The following is an 18,792-nucleotide window of genomic DNA, read 5'->3' on the forward strand; positions in this document are numbered from 1 at the left end:
GCACGTAAGGATAGCAGCTCAAGCCCTACTTTCTCCAAATCCCAGCAGAACAGCTATCATGCCGTGCCAGTTCTCTCCACTGTCACCTGCCCTGAGCGCATTGGGAGCACAACAGCCATAGCACCCCATGCATTATAGCCTGAAAGTGCCCTTCAAAGTGCACTCCACTTAAAAACAACTACAACCCAGAATTAAATTCAGAGTACCTTACAATATCAAATAATATTTCACCACTCATTATAGCCCTGCACTGGCTTTCAAAGGGGCTTTAATTTGTCTTGCAAGACAAGAACGATGTGCTAGAATGCAACTCTCTCATTATTCACACAGAGACACAGAGTAATGCTGTGGCTTGACCACTAAAGGCACTCACTACAATATGGGACCTAGCTTAGACTGGGCTGTGTCATCATACTACAAATGACCAGATGTCCACAGCAGGACACAACCGGTTTAAATCCACCAGGAGTATGGGAGTGCATTTCAAAAATTCCGAGGGGGGGGGGATGAAAAACCTCACCCACTGAAAACATCAAAATGGCAGTTATTATAAGGGTTGGTTCCATGCCAATGGATTTTCAAATAGCACTTCAAATCACCGTTTGAGAAAAAATGCTCCAGCACAGTTTCAAAGTAACCATTCAAAGCATTACAATGAAAAAAGTTTTCCCAGAGCAGTATTGAAAATGTAACAAAGGGTAAAGCCAGTAATCTTGATTTCCATTTGAATCAGTTTTTTTTTTTCTTCCTGAGGTCTGTTTCGCGGGCAAACTTAGCCTTCTAGCACTTTGAGAAATTAATTAATCAGAGAGCTGAGAGTCCAGCTGGGGCTGCTTTGCTTGATCTGCATCTCTGAAGACTTTGCTTCAGTGGATGGGTTTGACCTGAGAACCTTCTCTTGCTGACGATCACAAATCGTGCAGCTGATTCTTTCAAAGGGTGCAGATACAACTGAAGCTATAACTCAAAAGAAGCGTAGATGGATGACTGCCAATTTTAATGGCAGACTTGCCTCTCTCAGCACTGCTTCCTGACAGTGACCTCTGACCTCTTCATGACCCCTGACCCTCAGAGCCTGCACCAAACTCAGAGTGTGATGTGTGATGTTGTCAGGAAGTAGTCATTGACAGGGTTACTCAGAGAGGTTAAAAACAGGCTGTGTGTTATACATTTATTGTTGTCAATCCGGAACTTTGAACCATGTTTGCAATGGCTAGTTTACTTCAGGAAACAGCCCCCGTCCTAATTAATGGTTAAAAGAGACAAAGAAAGATCACAAAAAAAAGATGCAGATTTAAAGATTTAGTCTAAGATCCATCGGTTTCAGGCACACCACACCTCCCAAGACTGAGCAAATTCTTCAGTCGAAATAAGAAGCTTTTCACTTCAAAGACTAAAGAATGTTGCTAGCTTATAGCTTTAAAAGTATGCGCACACAGCTTCCCCCCATTACTAAAGTAAACCCCTCATATTAACTTTTCAGTTCACTTATAACGAGCATCTCCACCGCACACAGCCTGCTCCCCACACTTGCCTAAGAAGATCACAGCTGAGCAGGACCAGCGTGAATGCTCTGAGGCTAGAGAAATGTCTGCCTACGCATTAGCCTGGGAGGTGTGATGTGGTGGTCTGATTTAATGTCCGCACACACACACACACACACACACACAAACACTGAAACCACTCACTTGAAGTGCAGATCCTTGAAGGTGAAGTGAGTCTCCACAATGCCAGTGGTCTTGACCCGAGTACGCAGCACATCCTGCTGGGTGGGGATGTAGTCTGCTTTAGATATCCTGTCCAAGTCGTTCAGGTAACTGAGGGAGAAGAGATATACATACATAGGGATCAAACACAACACCTGAGAGTGTATATTATATATATATACACACAAGTATGTGTGTGTGCCGCCGCCCCCCCCGATGAAAGTCGTATTTGCTTGTGATTCTCCTCCCTATTCCCAGAAGTAAACATACACATAAAAAACAAGGCACAACGATGAATGAACGTCATCGCCCAATGAAAGATAAGATACCAAACAACTTGGAAAATACCAATCTTTACGTTCGCAAAATGACAGTTAAATTACATCGAGCTGAGGCCATGCAATTGCTCCCGTCTAAAGAGAAGACCAATTGCATTATCTGGAGATGGAAGGATGGCATGCGGCCAAATCCAACTGAAAATTATAATTGGAAGCCTCTTTTCACGTTTGTTTGTGACAGAAGGGCATAAAATAATTGAGCTTTTTATTTTGGCTCATAATACACGGTGATTGAACTTTTGTTGACAATGGCTCCTTTGCATTTGATTAAAAAAGAGGCTTTATGATTACAGAGAAGAGCAATTTCCGCTCCCAGAACAATCCTGGGCAGCCTGTCTGACAGGAAGGATGGAGGATCCTTAGAGGCATGGGGACAGAGATTATCCATCGCCTCCCTAAACTGCATTTGATCAGCAATAACCGTGTATGATTCCACGTAGATATTATGGGGGAAGTGGGGAGTGGGGGAAATTACAATGCCTATAGCATCTGCGAGTTTTACTGCCATGTGGGCAGTGTTCTGGATCAAGGAGTGACTGTCATCCAGTACAAACACACTGCAGTGTCCCATAATTATAACATCATTACCACTGGACCACTGGGAATCATGTAACTTAAATTATGTAGATGCGTTTGTCCAATATACGGGTGGAATTGGAATTTGGAATTGTGTAGCAGCATGGTGCAGTATTTATACATCACATCTCCACACATCATGCACATCATTACAGATGTTCATTCAAGATACACCAGAGTGAATATTCAAAGAATTATGGAGTGACTGAAAGACAGGAAATTGAAGCTTTCAATTAAATTATAATTACTAGAAATTTTCAGAATTTTTCAGAACGAAAATCCTGCAAATAAAACTAAAAAGCCAGAGATTCTAAACCACAAAAAAGCCTTGAAAATGTGCACTCTGCCTATCCAAATGTATAAATCATTATTCAATTTTGAATTTTTATTTAAACCTGCAGCTTAATCAAATGAACAAACATGAGTCTCAACCAGTTTCTTAGGAAAAATCCTTGAGCTTATAAATGCAGAGGAACTGTGCAATTTTTCTTGTGAAACCAGGTGCACCACTCTAACACCCACACACCTCTTACAGAATCCTAAGCATTCTCACACTTTCTATGGACAAGCTTCATCACTGCAACCAATCGGAGCATGTAGGTCCTTGCTTGAGATTTCAAGGGAATGCTTTGCAACACATTAAGATCTTATTGACTATGGCACTACTAATAAAGGCAAGGAGAACTGAGGGCTTTCACAAGGGTAAACCAATATTAACAGACTGCTTTCTAATCCACTCTGAAATATTAATTTTCCATGATGCAGAGCAGGGCTTTTATTAAACATGAAATGACACATAAAATGCTTGATTTTTCTAAAAGGCTCTTTTCTCCTGGACCAGGCTATGGACTGAGTACTTTCTGTTTAATTAAAACAAATACTCAAAGGCACACCTACAGTAGGACCCACATTACACAGCAGAAAACTCCACCATGCCATTTAAAGATAATGCTAATAAAGATAATGTGGGAATAAACATTTTAAGATTTTAAGCATTTATCAGATGTTCTAATCCAGAGCAGGATACACAATGTGCATGACCTTTCTAAAACACATACAATCAATTTACAGCTGAATAATTGCTGAAGCGCTCAAGTTGAGTATCTTGCTCAAGAGTCCGACAGCAGTGCCCTGCCTGATCCCATGCTGCTCCAAACCTGCAGCACACAGGCACAAAGCCACTACAGCAGGTGCTGCAGTACGTGAGCACTGCTGTCATCTTCTCATATTTACATTTACTTATTTAGCAGATGAATGACCACTATCCTTGTGCAATATTTTTTACTATACAGGATGTGATATTTTCACTGGTAGGTCATAGGTCAATTTGATATAAACTGACATAATCTGTTATGCCATTTAGTGAGAGCTGTTATGTCTTGTGTATGACAGCTTATGTCAGCCTTATGTCAATGGGTTCAAGTAAAGTGCAACCTTCTTTTGTGTATGCAAACGAGAACAAGAGAGTTCTCCTCTGTGGGTTACTGAATGCAAATGGCTACAGTTACAAGGAACTCTTAAAAACAGCAAGAATGTATGAGAATTATGATCCCCCTGAGATGGCCGGTACTTGCTCTCTTCCTCCACACTTCAGGGTCCCACACCCTTGGGGAGGTAACAGCCGCATATTTAACTGAAGAGATTCAGGTTAACTGCCCTTCTTAAGGTAACAACAGCACTGCCCCAACTGGGATTCAAACCAGAAACCTGCTGGTAAAATGCCTGGTGCCTTACTGTACCTGAATTTTTAATGTAGCGATGAAGCCATTAAAATTTAAATCCAATATCATAAAATTCAATAATGCGGGGTCTGTTTTTTACACAAAAACAATTTTCAAATCATATAAAATTAATGGGATTCCTTTTCCTTGGTATGAAGCCCTCACATTATAAATTGACATGCAGAGAATTAAGAGTTGGGAAAAATGACTGAGGATACAACCCGGCGCTAGCTCCATTTGAGAAGCAATTGCATTTCAAATGATGCGATTCAGCCCACAATGCTAGCCTCATTCACTCAGCTCTGCATCAGAGTGGGGTTTAGCACAGGAAGTAGGGACTTCATTAACTGTCTAATTCGTATCAGAGGTAAAGCTTCAAACATATCTTTCAGATTTCGGTAGGTGGTAGGTAAAAACTCTATTTTGGCTGACCTCTGTAACATTTTCCAATTTCAGCAGCTCAGAAGAACAGGCCCTCCTGTCTGAGCAACAGATGGAGCAGGACCTTGTTATGATTCTGTCCATTTGAAACTGGCACTGCGCGTGTGTGTGTGTGTGTGTGTGTGTGTGTGTGTGTGCACGTGCACCAATATGTATTTGTGAATGCATGTTTGAGAGCATGTGCATGTACAAATGTTCACGTGAGTGTGCGTGTAAGTGTACATGTGTATCCACACCTTTTTGAGTGTCTTCCTATGTACACGTTGGTCAGTGTTCGTGTGGATGTATTGCGTTCATGTGTGTTTGTACACGTGTGCATGCATGTTTGAGAAAGCAGGTCTTGTGGTTGGGGGGGTTACAGCTCTGTGAGAGAGGCTACCACGACAGAACGTGTAGTCTTCCAAAGCAAATTCCTGAGGGGTATATAAAGGCACACACAATCCTACTCTAGTGCAGTCAGCGATGTCTTCACACACTTGCCCTAGTGTCTCCACACTACTTCCTCACCCAAGCATGGTGAGAATTCTGTCCTCTCACGAGGTAATGTCTGCTCTTGCAGGGTAAGATTCTTCCAGCCGTGACACAAACCTGCGCCACATGTGACTCAACAGAGCGAAAATGAGTACTGTGAAATGACAAGTAACCAATAAATGGGCGTGGCAATCTTACATCACTGGAGACTTTCAGCCTCCAATCACTGCAGAGTACCACCCAAGGACCTCCGACACACGTTGGGACTAACTATGAACGCTACGTACCTGCTGTGGCTGTGTGTGACCCATGAACAGAAATGCTAAAACAGGTGGAAAAACAGAGCGTACACTGGGATATGGGCTTAGTTATTCGGTCATAAGTCAGTGGCTTTCGCGTGAATGCACTTCAACAAAGCAACAGCCACTGTCCAGGAAACTGTTAAACCTCACGAGTCACTGAAGCAATGTTTATTAACGGAGTGGATAACACTCATTAATTATGTTCTGCCCTGGCATGTGCCCTCTCACCCACCTGCTGTGGGATCTGCCTCTCCAGTGACCGTCTGTCACTCAAACTGCAGTCATTATCACGCTGCGCTAATCAGGCATGACTGAACCTGCCCCCTCTATCCTTTCCTCACTTCCCCACTACTCACTCTGTGGCTGAGCACTGCGATGCTCAGCACTGCAGTCTCCACAGTTACGGCAGGATAACGGTCATGCATCGTTTCTTCACTCTAGTGCACTGCATACCGATATGCACTAATGTGACACTTCTCATACTATGTGCCCTGCATACAGAAGGGAACTTATACTGTATTGTTCACAGAAAGCGTAGCCCTGCTATGTACTGATGATCGCAAATGCAGTACTGATCACACTATGCATAGCACACATTAATAGGCAGTCAAATTATACCCATCACGTCATGTCATTGCATATGAAAGGGCACTCATGCAGTACTGATGACACTAAGTGTAGTGTATATTACAGGACACTAATGCAGTAATGATCACACTAAGAGCCGTATTTACAAAGGATCTGCTGGGCTTTTATAGATGCTAATGAGACAAATAGCATTTTTCCATATCAAAGGTGCCACAACCGGAGGTTTGGACTGGTAAAATCAGAGAAACGCGGCATCCCTAAAATTTGTGTTTGTTCAATGCATATGTATTTTAGGCCTACCTGATGGTAGACCACAAAAATATGGGAGGAGAAATGAAATTTAAATGGAATTTCATAAACATACAACAGCAAAAAGCATGGTGTTATAGCAACTCAGAAGCGGCGTAACTGTAAGAGCCGTTACGTTTAGACCATGTTTTTCGGTCACCTGGCATCCTATTCCCGCTAGAAACACTCCAAAAACCAAACTTTTCAAGGACAGATAACTGTTTAAAATGACACATTATTTGGTTTACTGAAAATCAACATAAGGCCTTATACCCGAAAATGAACAATTCCCGGAACAGTTTTTCGGAAATATTTCCCACAAATATCATCACATTGTTCCGTTCCTTTTGGAGGCCGTAGAGGACTGAATTGTAAATGTACAAATCCGAAATGGCTACGGTAGCCACACTGTACATTAAGTTATCGACAGTGTTACATCTATTAAGCGTTACATTTTACAACTCTCCCCTATGTTTGCAAAAGGAGAGAATCTTTTTAAATCTCTTTAAAACACATGCCTTGATCTTCAGAAACAATGTTGAGAGATGGTAATTCTGGAGAAGGTTGGCTACGGGTATGGAATTAAACAACTTGAAGTATTGAAGCTGTGTTCTGAAGTTTTACTAATGAGATGTGTTAACCTTCAACGGTGACAGTGCCTATCCATTACACCCATGGATCCTGACACCTGTCCAAAACCCAACTTCACCAGAGATGGAGCGGTACAACAATGTTGCTTTCCAGCCATACGCAAGACGCATCTTAAATATTGACAGTGCATTTAAATGAACTTGCTGCGTCTGTGCTCATTTACATAACCAGCCTTAGTAAATACCCTACTAAATTGCGATGACAAAATTTTGCAGCACTGACGGTAATTTGTGGCATGCTTAGTAAATAAAGCCCTAAGTGTAGCATATATTAAAGGACATTAATGCAATAGTTATTATATTAAGTGTATTGTATATTAAAGTACAATAATGTAGTACTGGTTACACTATGTGTAGTGTATGTTGAAGTACACAAATTCATTACTGATTAAACTACGCGTAGTGTACATTAAAGAATATCAATGCATTACTCATAACACTATGTATAGTGTATATTAAAGGGCAAACATACCACAGGTGTAGTTCACATTAAAGGGCTCTAAGCTAGTAAAGATCACAGTAAGTGCGGTGCATACTGAAGGTTACTCACTAAGCCGCAGAGTCATTGAGCTGGTACTCTCTGGCACGCGTGAAGCAGCCCTGCACCCCGCTGTCAGCCCACAGCCGGTGGATGACTTTGGCCAGGTCGTCGGGCAGCATGCCCTGCTCCTCAGCGGCGGCAGACAGGGAAAAGAGCTGGCGGGCGTCGTCCTGCAGGAGGGCGAGAAGGACGGCGCACATTACGTCACTTCACAACAGGCAGGAAAAGAACGGGCACAGACGCGAGGGGTGGCAGTGTGGCGTGGCGCGGCCGATAGCAATGCTAACCAGAACTAACCAGCGCGTGTGTGTGTACATGACTTTCACATGGAATGACTCTACTGCAACATTCTGGAATTTTCTGTGTGGTCAGTTCACTCTCCACATGTGGCTGAACAGGTTGAAGATTAATATTCTACGCGTGTGAAAGAATTGGGACACCGGGTTCTGAGAAAACCCCATGGCTGCCATGGCCCTATTAAAAGAAATACCTGTCGGGGACTTCACAGCAGAGCGCTAATAAAGCGAGCGCAAAGTGAAGAGGTTGGGAGGCCATTAGGGGAGGAAAGAATGGTGTGACTCAGACATCTCCACCGCTGGGGAACTGTGGGGGTCCTGAGTGTGATTAACAAGGCGGCTGGGTTTCCCCTGAAGCAGCAGCCCCCCTCATCACACAGCGCACACGCCTCCCTTCACCCTGACTGACACTTCCGTCCACCCGCTCAGGGATTACTCAAACTTAAACACCGGCAGGCCTGAGCTAGCAGCTGCCCTCACTTCCTTCCCGGAGAACCTGCACTGGCGGGGTCCCTGTCAGAGCACGTCTCCATGACACCAGCGAATCGCCTGTCTCACCTCACCCGACTGCAAACAGAGCTCAGGTGTCTGAGGAAGACAGCATAGCACCAGTAAATAACTGCTATTTGCTGATGTTACATTACTGGGTCACATGACATCCTTGTAAGCAAATATTTTCATATGAATTTGCTTCTAAGAAAATCATGGTAGATCAGTTAGGAATTCATTGGCAAAGGACAAATTAAATAGTCTGCACTTGAAAGTCCTCTGGCTATGTGTGGTGCATTCTGGGAAACAGACAGGTCAAGCTACTGACTTCAATGCATTCTCAGTGAATGAATGACTGAATTAATGAATAACTGCCTCAATAGTTAAACACAGGAAAGCAATCTGGAGTCAGACAAATAGCTCCAGTTTTCACATCAGCTAAATCTAAAAGATAATTTGAGCGGTGAAGAGGAGTCACATCCAATGTATCCTACAGTAATGGTGTACAGGTAACGCTGTCTAACAACACTCCTCCTTCCGTTTAAACATCTTCTGTCGACCTTCCTGACAGCCACACAGTGGGATATTTACATTCTGCTTCTCAGAACTGGAAGGAGCGTGATTCTTTGCACAGAGGCATTTTATCAGAGGGAAGCAGAGTCCTGGGTTTAAAGAGCTGTGGGAGGTTCCGGCCAGCGGAAGGCTTGAGCTCAGGCAGCACAAAAAGGGCAGAGTGAGAGATCGTAAGGATTCAAATCCGCTACATAATCAAATCAAGTTTATTTACACCTTAAGCACTATTTCAACCTACCGCCCTGTGTGAATAATGCCATCTGTGCTCATTCACACTCTCAGGTACAAACAGTAATAATATTAGTGATCTACCTTGGATTTTACGCATGTTTTTTCACCCTCTTTAAAAATATTGATGACCCTTTGCATACCAACCAGCTTAAGTAGTTAGTAACCAGCTGGCTGTATCTCTAATCTCATATCAGTCAAGAATAAGTTAAAACTACAACTTCAACAGAGCAGCTGTATCTGAGAAACTAAGATGGAAGACGGTCGCACAAGGCAGTGTGGAGAGATAATCGAGGGAGAGTTATTGCCGAGTCATTACATTGGGATTTTACAGTCATTTCATACATGGCATCAGCATTCAAATGGCCAGGGGTGTGACCTCACAATGTGATTAATAAGACTGCTGCGCAGAGCAGAGCCAATCGGACGAGTTCCAATCCCAGCCCTCTCCAGGACAGGTCGTATATCTCGAGGGCAGGGCCTCGTGGAACTGAAGCCAGGCTGCGCCAGAGCTGACCGCAGCCATTTGGTATGTGGGAGGTTCACAGATGGCCAGTGCCCCGCAGGCAGGGAGCACTTCGTCACCGGCCTTTCTCCGGCCTTATGAAGAGACAGCCATCACACGTCCACAGGCAAGACCGCAGGTCTGCTTCAGCTGTCGCACGCTTCATGTTGCACGGGTGAAGTTCGCGTGTGTCTCCTCAGGTCCACATACAGCCAGAGCTGGACGGCTGAGAGGATAGCCCTGATCTGCGAATTTCACACCGGGCTGACTTTAGGACTGTAGTGTTAAGCATTGTGCGTGTGTGCACTACACATCTGGTTACGTGTGTCACACAACACTTCATTTGCCCTGCAGTTCTGGTATAAAGTCAAACTACAAGCACTGCGTATAAAAAGGAAAAGAAAGAAAGGCTGAAATCTCCTGAATGAAGCAGATTTTCTTTCTGACCAGCAGGTATACTGGATGGAACCACTGCTGGAGCTGCCAAAGCTAGAAATATGCAGAAAAATATTGTCACTGAAACGTCCCTGTGTTAGACAAACCGATTCCAATAAGAGTCCTGGGAAAGAAACAGTTCCCTTTCAACAGACTGAAAGTGTCTTGTAATGGCTGACCTGTGTGCTGTGCTGTCTCTAAAGCCTGAGCCAAAATGACCGCCCCTGCAGTGACGTGTGCAATAAGGACTTTCAGAGCACTTGTGGAAACAGACGGCTCCCTTTCCGGCAGGAGCAGAGCAAAGGGCAGGAGAGGTCTCTCATTCCCCTGCATATTAAATGCAGCGCTCCCTTCAGTAATTAAGAGGGATCCGCACTGGGGAGACTGATGCGTTTAAGGGCCTCGGTGCTTTTGTCTAGGGGTAAACCTGGTGTGTGTGTGTGTGTGTGTGTGTGTGTGTGCGTGTGTGTGTGTGTGTATGTGGGTCTGTGTGTCTGTCTGTGTGTGCACGCAGGGTTGTGCATGTTTCTTATTCACTGTAGCCTGATTAACTGTAGCTTGTTATTGGATCTCCTGCAGTTTCTCATAGGAGCCACTGGGGAGTCACCTGGCAGCTACCCTTGGGACACCCCTCCTCCACAACTCCCATTAGCAACAGCACTGGCAAAACACCATTATCTGTCCCTTTCTCCCTTTCTCTTCTTGCATCTGGATTTTTTTTTTTAAGGCACTGACCTTCTATTCTGGAGAGGAGGTAAAAGGTAATAGGAGCACACAGATCCAGCGAGAGACCTCTGCCACTCAGGTGCTAATTAAGCACCTAGGGCGCTGCCAGTGTCCTTCGTGCCACACCCGCCCTCCCCCCAAAATCACGCTGCCTGCCCTTCATATATTTCTACAGTAATGACTGAAGGATCATACAAAAGTCCCTCCTGTGGAAGCAGACAGGACATACCGATCTGGCGGGCTCCTCATATTCGATATTCAGGTTGGACATGGCTTTGATGATAGCCATGATCGACTGGATGGTATTGCTGTACACAACAGCCCTGTACTGTTTACACTCCTCTTCTGAGTAGCCATCTTCATGGATGATTCTGGGAAGGAAAACACACACACACACACACACACACACACACACACACACAGTTAACATTCACAGGAGCATTTCTGGTCTAACTCACCCCTCTGAAGTACAGTTGTCATAGTTATAAATGAAAAACATAGCAACAAAATGAGCAGAAGACGGTGTTTCGAGTAAGACAATGATAGTGTCCAAGAGATCAAGTGGACAGCCTGATTTATGAGTCTCACTCGTCTGTTGCTCAGCTGCCGAGCAAACAAGCTGCTTTTTAAAATGGAGAGTTATGATTTGTCAGTGTCTGGGAGCCTTCAAGACCAAACATGTCACACTGACAGGTTTACTGGAGGTTATGGTAATGTCAAATAAGGAAAGGCAACTGGCCAAATAGCTGCTTCTCCTCACAGTAAGGCCTTACATTCTCATGGACCAAAACCCAAAAGAAGTCTGGGAGTAAGTAAGATGAAACACGTTGGTGTGACATTTTCAATGATCTCCTCAGTGAAATTTTCTATTTTGATGGAACAAAATTGCCTTGGTGATAGTTTTCCAGAAACAAGTCAGATCACTGCAGTTGTTAAAATAAAAACTAACATTCACTAAACTGGTCTGGCCACTTCACGGCAATTGCGAAGGACGTGATTAATGATTAATTAGTGATTAATTTTTTACGTCATCCAAAACAAACGTCCAGGAGGGGGCACATCTTGTTTTGGCCCCTGTGGTGAAAAGCTGGACAGACCAGCGCTTGGCAAGCTGGTTCTCTGTGGTGAGCCAGGCCGCTAAAACAGACAAATATTTACACGCAGTTTTGGGTCAGAAAGAGAGACATTTCTAAAGGAGGGACCGGGATGGGAGATAAATGGAGGAATGTCCACAGCCGGGACTGAGTCCGATATCACTGCTCTAACACTACCATAGAGGGAAGTGAGTGGAGCAGCGTGCACACACACGCCGAGCTTTGCAAGGTTCTCCATCAGACTTCACTGGAATGCAAGGGGGAAGAGATTTAAAGCCTATTCTGCTTCATGACTACTACTGAAATAACAAATTTATAATCACTCTTTAGGTAGGTACCTTTATAAACAACTATGGCCATTCACAAGATACAATTTACAAAACATTAAACTTGCCCTCTTTAATTAATGTCTACTTGTTATGTTGAATAATAATTCAGAGTAGCTCAATTTTGGGTAAAAATGCAGTCTGGTAATATTCATTAAAAATGTCTAATCATAAGATTTTGATTCAGAGCACACCGTTCACAGTTTACCTGCAGGCGATGAATCGTTACCGCACACAAACATGTTTGTTTGGTGGTGTTTTTCACAGCGTTTGGCGTGCTGTGAGGCGGTGCTAATACCCAGCCTTTGCAGGGCACTGCTGATGAAAGGCCAACTGAAACGGGCTCGCCCACAGGAATGTGGACATATAATTAAGCCACTGACTTAAGGGGGGCTGAGAGTGGGAGTGTATGTGTCTGTCTGAGCGCGTGTGTGTGCGTGTGTGCGTATGTGTGCATGTATGTGCGCAATAGGTCCATGTGAATACTTACTGTACCTGGACAGGACAGTAACCACACTGATAAAAACACTGAAGCTGCAAGCTACAGCCAGTGCAGCATTATGGCATCCCCAGGCCTAAGCTGGCAGGCGACATCGTTTATGACGGCTGTCATATCTCACTGTGGCTTGGCAGGCCGTTAGGGGAAAGCTTGCGATGGTTCGCAAAAAGCACCAAATTACTTCCCTGCTTGCAGGACAGAACCCGCCCAGCCATGCTAGAGAAACCAAACCAAACCAAGCTGGGCGATGGAAGTAATGGCAGCTGGTATGAAAAATGAGTACAACAGAACGCTGAATTTTACCCAGCGCAAATTTCACACGGGTCTGAACACCAGTTAGCATTGTCCACAGGCCACAGAACCAGGCGCTAGAAGGACCGTTGTGTGCTAATAGCTCGGCGCAGTGATATATTCATATTCATAGCGTTCATAAAACACACATCACTGTGCCTGAAATGCAGTAATTACATGCTGAGTTATATTACCACCCTCGGAGCCTTCACTGAATGGTTTTCCTGCACCATCGTGGATTATTTTGACAATTGCACAATCTGCTGAGCATTTTCTCATACAATTAACGTGATTGTAAACACCGTCATAAACGTGTTAACCAAGAAGTATGGCAGAGGATCGCAGCGGAGAGCAGTTTACTCACTTCATCTGCTTCACAATGGTGCTCTTCCCCGACTCGCCAGCACCTGCGAGAGGGAAAAACAGAGCTGTTAAAAACGCACTGTAATTAGAGGCTGCAGTAAACTCTCACACCCTCCGGGCCTCCCCCCCCCCACCCCCACCCACAGCCTCGGCTCATTCAGTCTGCTTCGGTTCACAGGTGTAACTGAATCAGCCCCAGATCAAAACCAGGCCCAGACATCCTCGCTCAGCCCACTAATCCTGGCCCCTGTCAATCAAACTCCAATGGGCCCAGCAAAGAAAAGGCTGGTTCCACATGGATAATACACTCAGGCAAAGTGTTGTAAGGGTCATCTACCTAGTACACAGTCCAATTAAACTCTTTTTCAGAGGTTCTTTCCAATGCCCCTCCCCCCACCCCCACCCCATCAAAAAAATGTACAAATAAAAATAAACTAATTCATTTCCTGGTAAGATGTACATTTAATGACAACATACAACAAATTACTCATAAATCTTCAGAGCTCAGCTGAAAGTTCCCAGTAAATATACTGTGTGTGTCCGCAGGCACATATAAAATCATTACCAAGAACGCCCTCATATAAACATAATGTGTGGAAGCAATGGGGCACTTCCTCCACTGTCACACTGGGACAGACTTGTTTATTATCATTGCTAGCTCATAATGAAAATGTTCCATTGCCTTCACAAGTGGATCTTCCATTTCCCTAATAACACAGAGGTTTGTTTTTAAAAGCCTGGGGCAGTCAAGACTTCATCTGTCATCATCCCCAACATACACCACCAACACTTCACGTTATGCCCCCGCCTTCTGAATGTAGCCATGTATGGAAAGAGTGTGGTTTTATCCACCCCACCACAGTCAACCTCCTCCCCAACAACACCCTTTCACTCCTTTTAAGCCCACGCACACTCTGATTCACCACACCCCAGCGGTCATGTGACCCAGCACTCCCTGGTTCACTGTGTGTTGCCAGACCTCCGGTGACATCAAAAGGCTAATCTTATCTGTTTGAACAGCCATTAACAGTGCAGTAACCGCAGAACCTTGATGTGACAGAGGAAAACCAACAAGGCTTCTTGGGGTTGTGTTCAGGCTAGCACTAACGGCTTGTGACCAGACCCGTTACAGTAAATATCCTAATGCACACCGGCACTTAACACGTAAATGCAGTTCCCATGAACACTTAAACATGTGAAACCCTTCCCAGCTCACAGTGATGTATGAATCAATAAACAGGTTTCGCATTTTATCAGGTTTATGCCCAAGTGGCCCAGCACGGAGACTGTTCCCAGTCTAATAAGATCCCACTCGCTCCCACATCATTTCCCTTTGTGCTAATGAAGGCTGTGCACTGAACACAACCCCACTGACTCCGCAAGCACTGAGCACGTGCAGAACTTCACTCGGCCACACTGCTCTCTTTCACAGGAGCCTCTGGCTTCCTGTGCGTGCTTGGAGATGTGATCCAATCGTAACGGTACCGACCGGTGAAAAGAAACGCATGAACAGAAACGGGCAGAGAGAGAATGAAGGAGTGAGACAGAGAGGGACATAGATTCACCAGAGATCTCTGGGTCACTCTGTTCCTCTCGGGGAGTCAGAAATTTAGGGCAAAGGCGATAAACAGATGGGCGAGCAGAGCTCCTGTCCAAAACCGTGCTGAGAGAGTCCGGAGGGAGGTCCTCACAGAAAAGGCAAAGCGGCAGGGTTTCTTCCGTTTCAAAATGGAAATGAAGACAGAGACTTAATTGCCGATTTCGATTCTTGAAGGTGTTGAGCATCAGGGCGGCTCTGGGAGCAAAGAGAGGAAACGAGGCGTGTGCGTGCATCTGTCTGTTACTGTATTTGTGTGCACGCGTTGGAGTGTGTGTGTGTGTGTGTGTGTGTGTACATGCATGTGCGTGTTCGATGGCTGACAGCATCTGATTTTGGTCTCTGGACAGTGTACCGACGCTCATGGGAACAGGGATTAAGCAGGTCTTGCGGGTCTTCCTCCCACTCCTCATCTCTGATTGGCCCCTGCTCCACCACGCCATCACACTGCGGCCTAAACCAATCACACTCTGCCTACCCGCGTCCGGTGGAGGGGGAAGCAAACCGCATGGGTTAACCAGCAGAAATATTGCATTTGCACACAAAAACAGCAGCGGCTTAAAGCAAGAAAAGAGCCAAGCACTCACAGCGGACCCACTCTGAGCAGGCCCAAGATTTAATATGAAACAAGGTGTCCTCACCCAAGACCTCTTAATGCTGTGAAACAGTCACTGGCTCCTACATGCTATCAGACAGCACGCATTTTCCACCATCCAAAATAGGCACCATCTCATTCCTCTCAGCTCACAATGCGATGGAATACGTGCCAATGCTGGCATTTTCACACTGTTTTAACAAGTGTGTGTGTGTGTGTGTTGTTGTTAAACTCGCAGCTCAGGTCTGTAAAACCTTTTGGCAGTGTGTCTGTGCTTTCTGCTCTCACAGAGGAAATGAGCTGAGGCTTCAGCCTCCTGTAAACAGCGCCTCTACCTCCCAGCACTCCCCACACTTAAAAACAGGAAGGCTCAGGCTCAGGCTGAGGGCACACACAAGAGTGAGTGAATAGCCCCCTCATGCTGCTCCATTGTCTTTGGCAGCCGGTCCTGCTATAAACTCTGCAGCCGCTACAATGGGCCTTCCCCGTATCGGCGCGTATAATCTTCAGTCAGAAGACTCCAAAGGGCATGTTTATTGCTGCCCTCTGTCAATAACCAATAAGGCGAGGGCAATAGGGGGAGAGTTTGCAGTGAACTGCTCTGATTGGACTGTCTCTCCTGCTGCACTCTGACACAGTGAGCGTTCAGTATGCAGGGATGAAGGGCTTCTGCTGATTACAGCACGCTGTGGGAACCATTAGGGAAACATCAGCACCCCGTACCCCCGTCCCTGCCTGTCTGGCTCCTCACGCCACGGACCTGACAGTGACTGGGTCTGAAAGTCCTCCGCTGTGCCCTTGCTTTTGCGCGGGACAGTGATTTGAGCCACACCTTGTGCATTCAGCCCTGGGCGGGTAGGAATGCTTCCATTACTCAGGAGCCGCTCACAGGCCGGCGCCGCTGTAATGTCACGCTCATAAAGCAGCGGTCACGCGCGGGGCGGACTTTGGTCCGGAGCTGTCCGCGTGCTCCCCTGCGCACGAAGCACATCCCATAACGGGACCCGCCGAAGCAGTGGCTTCCTCCCCGAACCCTGCCCAATCGCGTCCCACGCAGGGGACACCAGCGCGTTCCCACTTTCGGCTGGCCTCCGCACTGAGCACGCTCGTTCAGGGTCACATGGTACAAGTCCAGCATCAGAGCATGTGGTGAACGCCAGCACCAGCACAGTCTTGGAGATCCCTCCATTCACAAACCCTAATTCGGCAGTGACTGCTCCGTTACAAAACAGAACAGCAGCAGGAAAGCAGAAGTAATTAGCTCACTGCTTGTCCTCTTGTGGCTGCTCACAGGACGACCGCTTGTCTTGTGGCTGGCTAGTGTGATCTCGCTAGGAATCATGGGACTTGCTTCTCCAGCAAAGTACTTGCTTCAGCAGTCATATGACATTTGACAAAGAAAAAAGTTTACTTCCTCAGCGTGGAAGCGTGGAAATTGAGCAACAACGGATGCAGCTCTCCAATTGGGAAAACCTTGTCCTTCACAGGTGCAACCTTGAATTAGAGGGCATTTACTTGCTAGTGCTAACTATGCTGACAGCTGAGCAGACTCTAGTGTTTTCTTCCTCACTCTAGTGGTGCTTTCCAGGTCACTGGGTGTACACACGCACGCACGCACACACACACACACACACACACACAGGTGCAGGCACACACCCAGATGCACGTATACACGTGCGAACACACAGGCACACGTACAGGTGCACACACAGGCCAAAAATTCCAATAAGCACTCCGATAAGGGCCAACCGGTTTGCACGTATCGGGAAACGGATCAGCTGCATGGTCATGGAGGAACAGTGCCAGTATATTAGTCAGAAAAGGTCTGCTCACAAGACCCACATCGCACTTCCTGTTTCCTCCCGATTGGTTTAAATGCTTCACGCCCGATTGCCTCAGGAGAAGCCGCGCACGCGTGGTGCAGCGACCGGCGCGTTGCGTACCATCTTCACCGCCAGCACAGTCTCCCCCGCAGGAGCAGGCAAGAGGAAGAGGAGAACCAGTCTTGCCATTTGCCCATCCGATCCAGGTCTTCAATTTCCTGCCAGTGACCCACACTAGATTCTGAAAGTCAGGCTGAATACAGTCCGTACAGCACTACCCCCCGCATAGCGTAGGCGCACAGTGGAAGGCGTAATATTCTGTCCATGACTTTCATTTGGAAGAGGCTGTGAATGCGGGGTGGGGGGGACCTTAGCCAGCTGCTGGCAGAGGTAGGTAAACGGTCCAGCGCCAACGCACAGCTGGCCAACAGACACCGAAACCTGGACTTTAAAAAAACAGCGTATCGTCAATCATTAGTAACAGGGAGGAGGGGTGTCTTGGAACGGAGGCATTACTTTTATCAGCACTGACAAAGGCAGCGCATCCAAGGCACTGCGATCATTAAACACTGCAGCAGCAAAAAAAGCAATAAAATGAAGTGTGCATTAACACTGACGCAGCCCATCGTTTCAGGACGGCAGGCTGCTGTTTTGGAGCCGCTGGCAGAGGAAGAACGCCGATTGAGCATTAACTGTGGGTCCTTTGCCAAGCCAAAAGGACAAATTGTATTATCTAAATTCACTTTTGCTATAATGGAGACACTACAGCCCACGATAACCATTAAAGCAAATTAATTAGAAAAAACTGGCTGGTAATTCAGTCGGAGATTAAAGTTTAACGTCCCTCCGCCAATAATCCTCCGGAGATCGCACCGAACGACAGACGGCTGTTCATCTTCTCTAAACAACCTCACGGCTCCTGTTTTTAATTACAGCGCGTGCACTGGGGAACTCTGGGTAACGATCTCCCCGCGCTGCCAGGACTCTGCAGCATGGGGTGGGGTGGGGGGGGGTTTGGGTGCTCACTTAACTGCTTCATAACTAAAACGTGGTAGGACTGCTTCGTTACTAAAACAGGGCCAGGTTAGGGCTGCCACTTCATTAACTGAAACAGGGCAGGGCTGTTTCATTTCAGAAAGAACGGTTAGGGCCGTTTCATGTCTGGAAAAGGCAGAGCTGCTTTGATACTGATACATGATAGAGATGCCATTTTAAAAAAAATGGCAGGGTTGCAGCAGGGAAATGAAGGCCAAAGTCAACATTTAAGGTGAAAGAAGAGACTGAGGTGGACCAGATCCTTGAGTTCTTTGTTAAGCAAATGCTTTTAAAT

The 18,792-nt window shown here is 46.0% G+C and overlaps 1 protein-coding gene across 1 annotated transcript in view; it reads right to left on the bottom strand.

Annotated features, from left to right (window-relative positions):
• The window catches only part of gnai2a (guanine nucleotide binding protein (G protein), alpha inhibiting activity polypeptide 2a), a 67,908-nt gene that overhangs the window by 4,524 nt on the left and 44,592 nt on the right, over positions 1-18,792 (bottom strand). Inside the window, exons 2-5 of the mRNA XM_064303970.1 lie at positions 13,449-13,491; positions 11,104-11,245; positions 7,632-7,792; positions 1,689-1,817 (exon numbers count right to left, since the gene is read on the bottom strand). Coding sequence (XP_064160040.1) covers positions 1,689-1,817; positions 7,632-7,792; positions 11,104-11,245; positions 13,449-13,491 — 475 coding nt within the window. The remainder of the gene's footprint in view (positions 1-1,688; positions 1,818-7,631; positions 7,793-11,103; positions 11,246-13,448; positions 13,492-18,792) is intronic.

This window comes from Anguilla rostrata, chromosome 13 (assembly GCF_018555375.3).
Source record: "Anguilla rostrata isolate EN2019 chromosome 13, ASM1855537v3, whole genome shotgun sequence".
Lineage (NCBI taxonomy): Eukaryota > Metazoa > Chordata > Actinopteri > Anguilliformes > Anguillidae > Anguilla > Anguilla rostrata.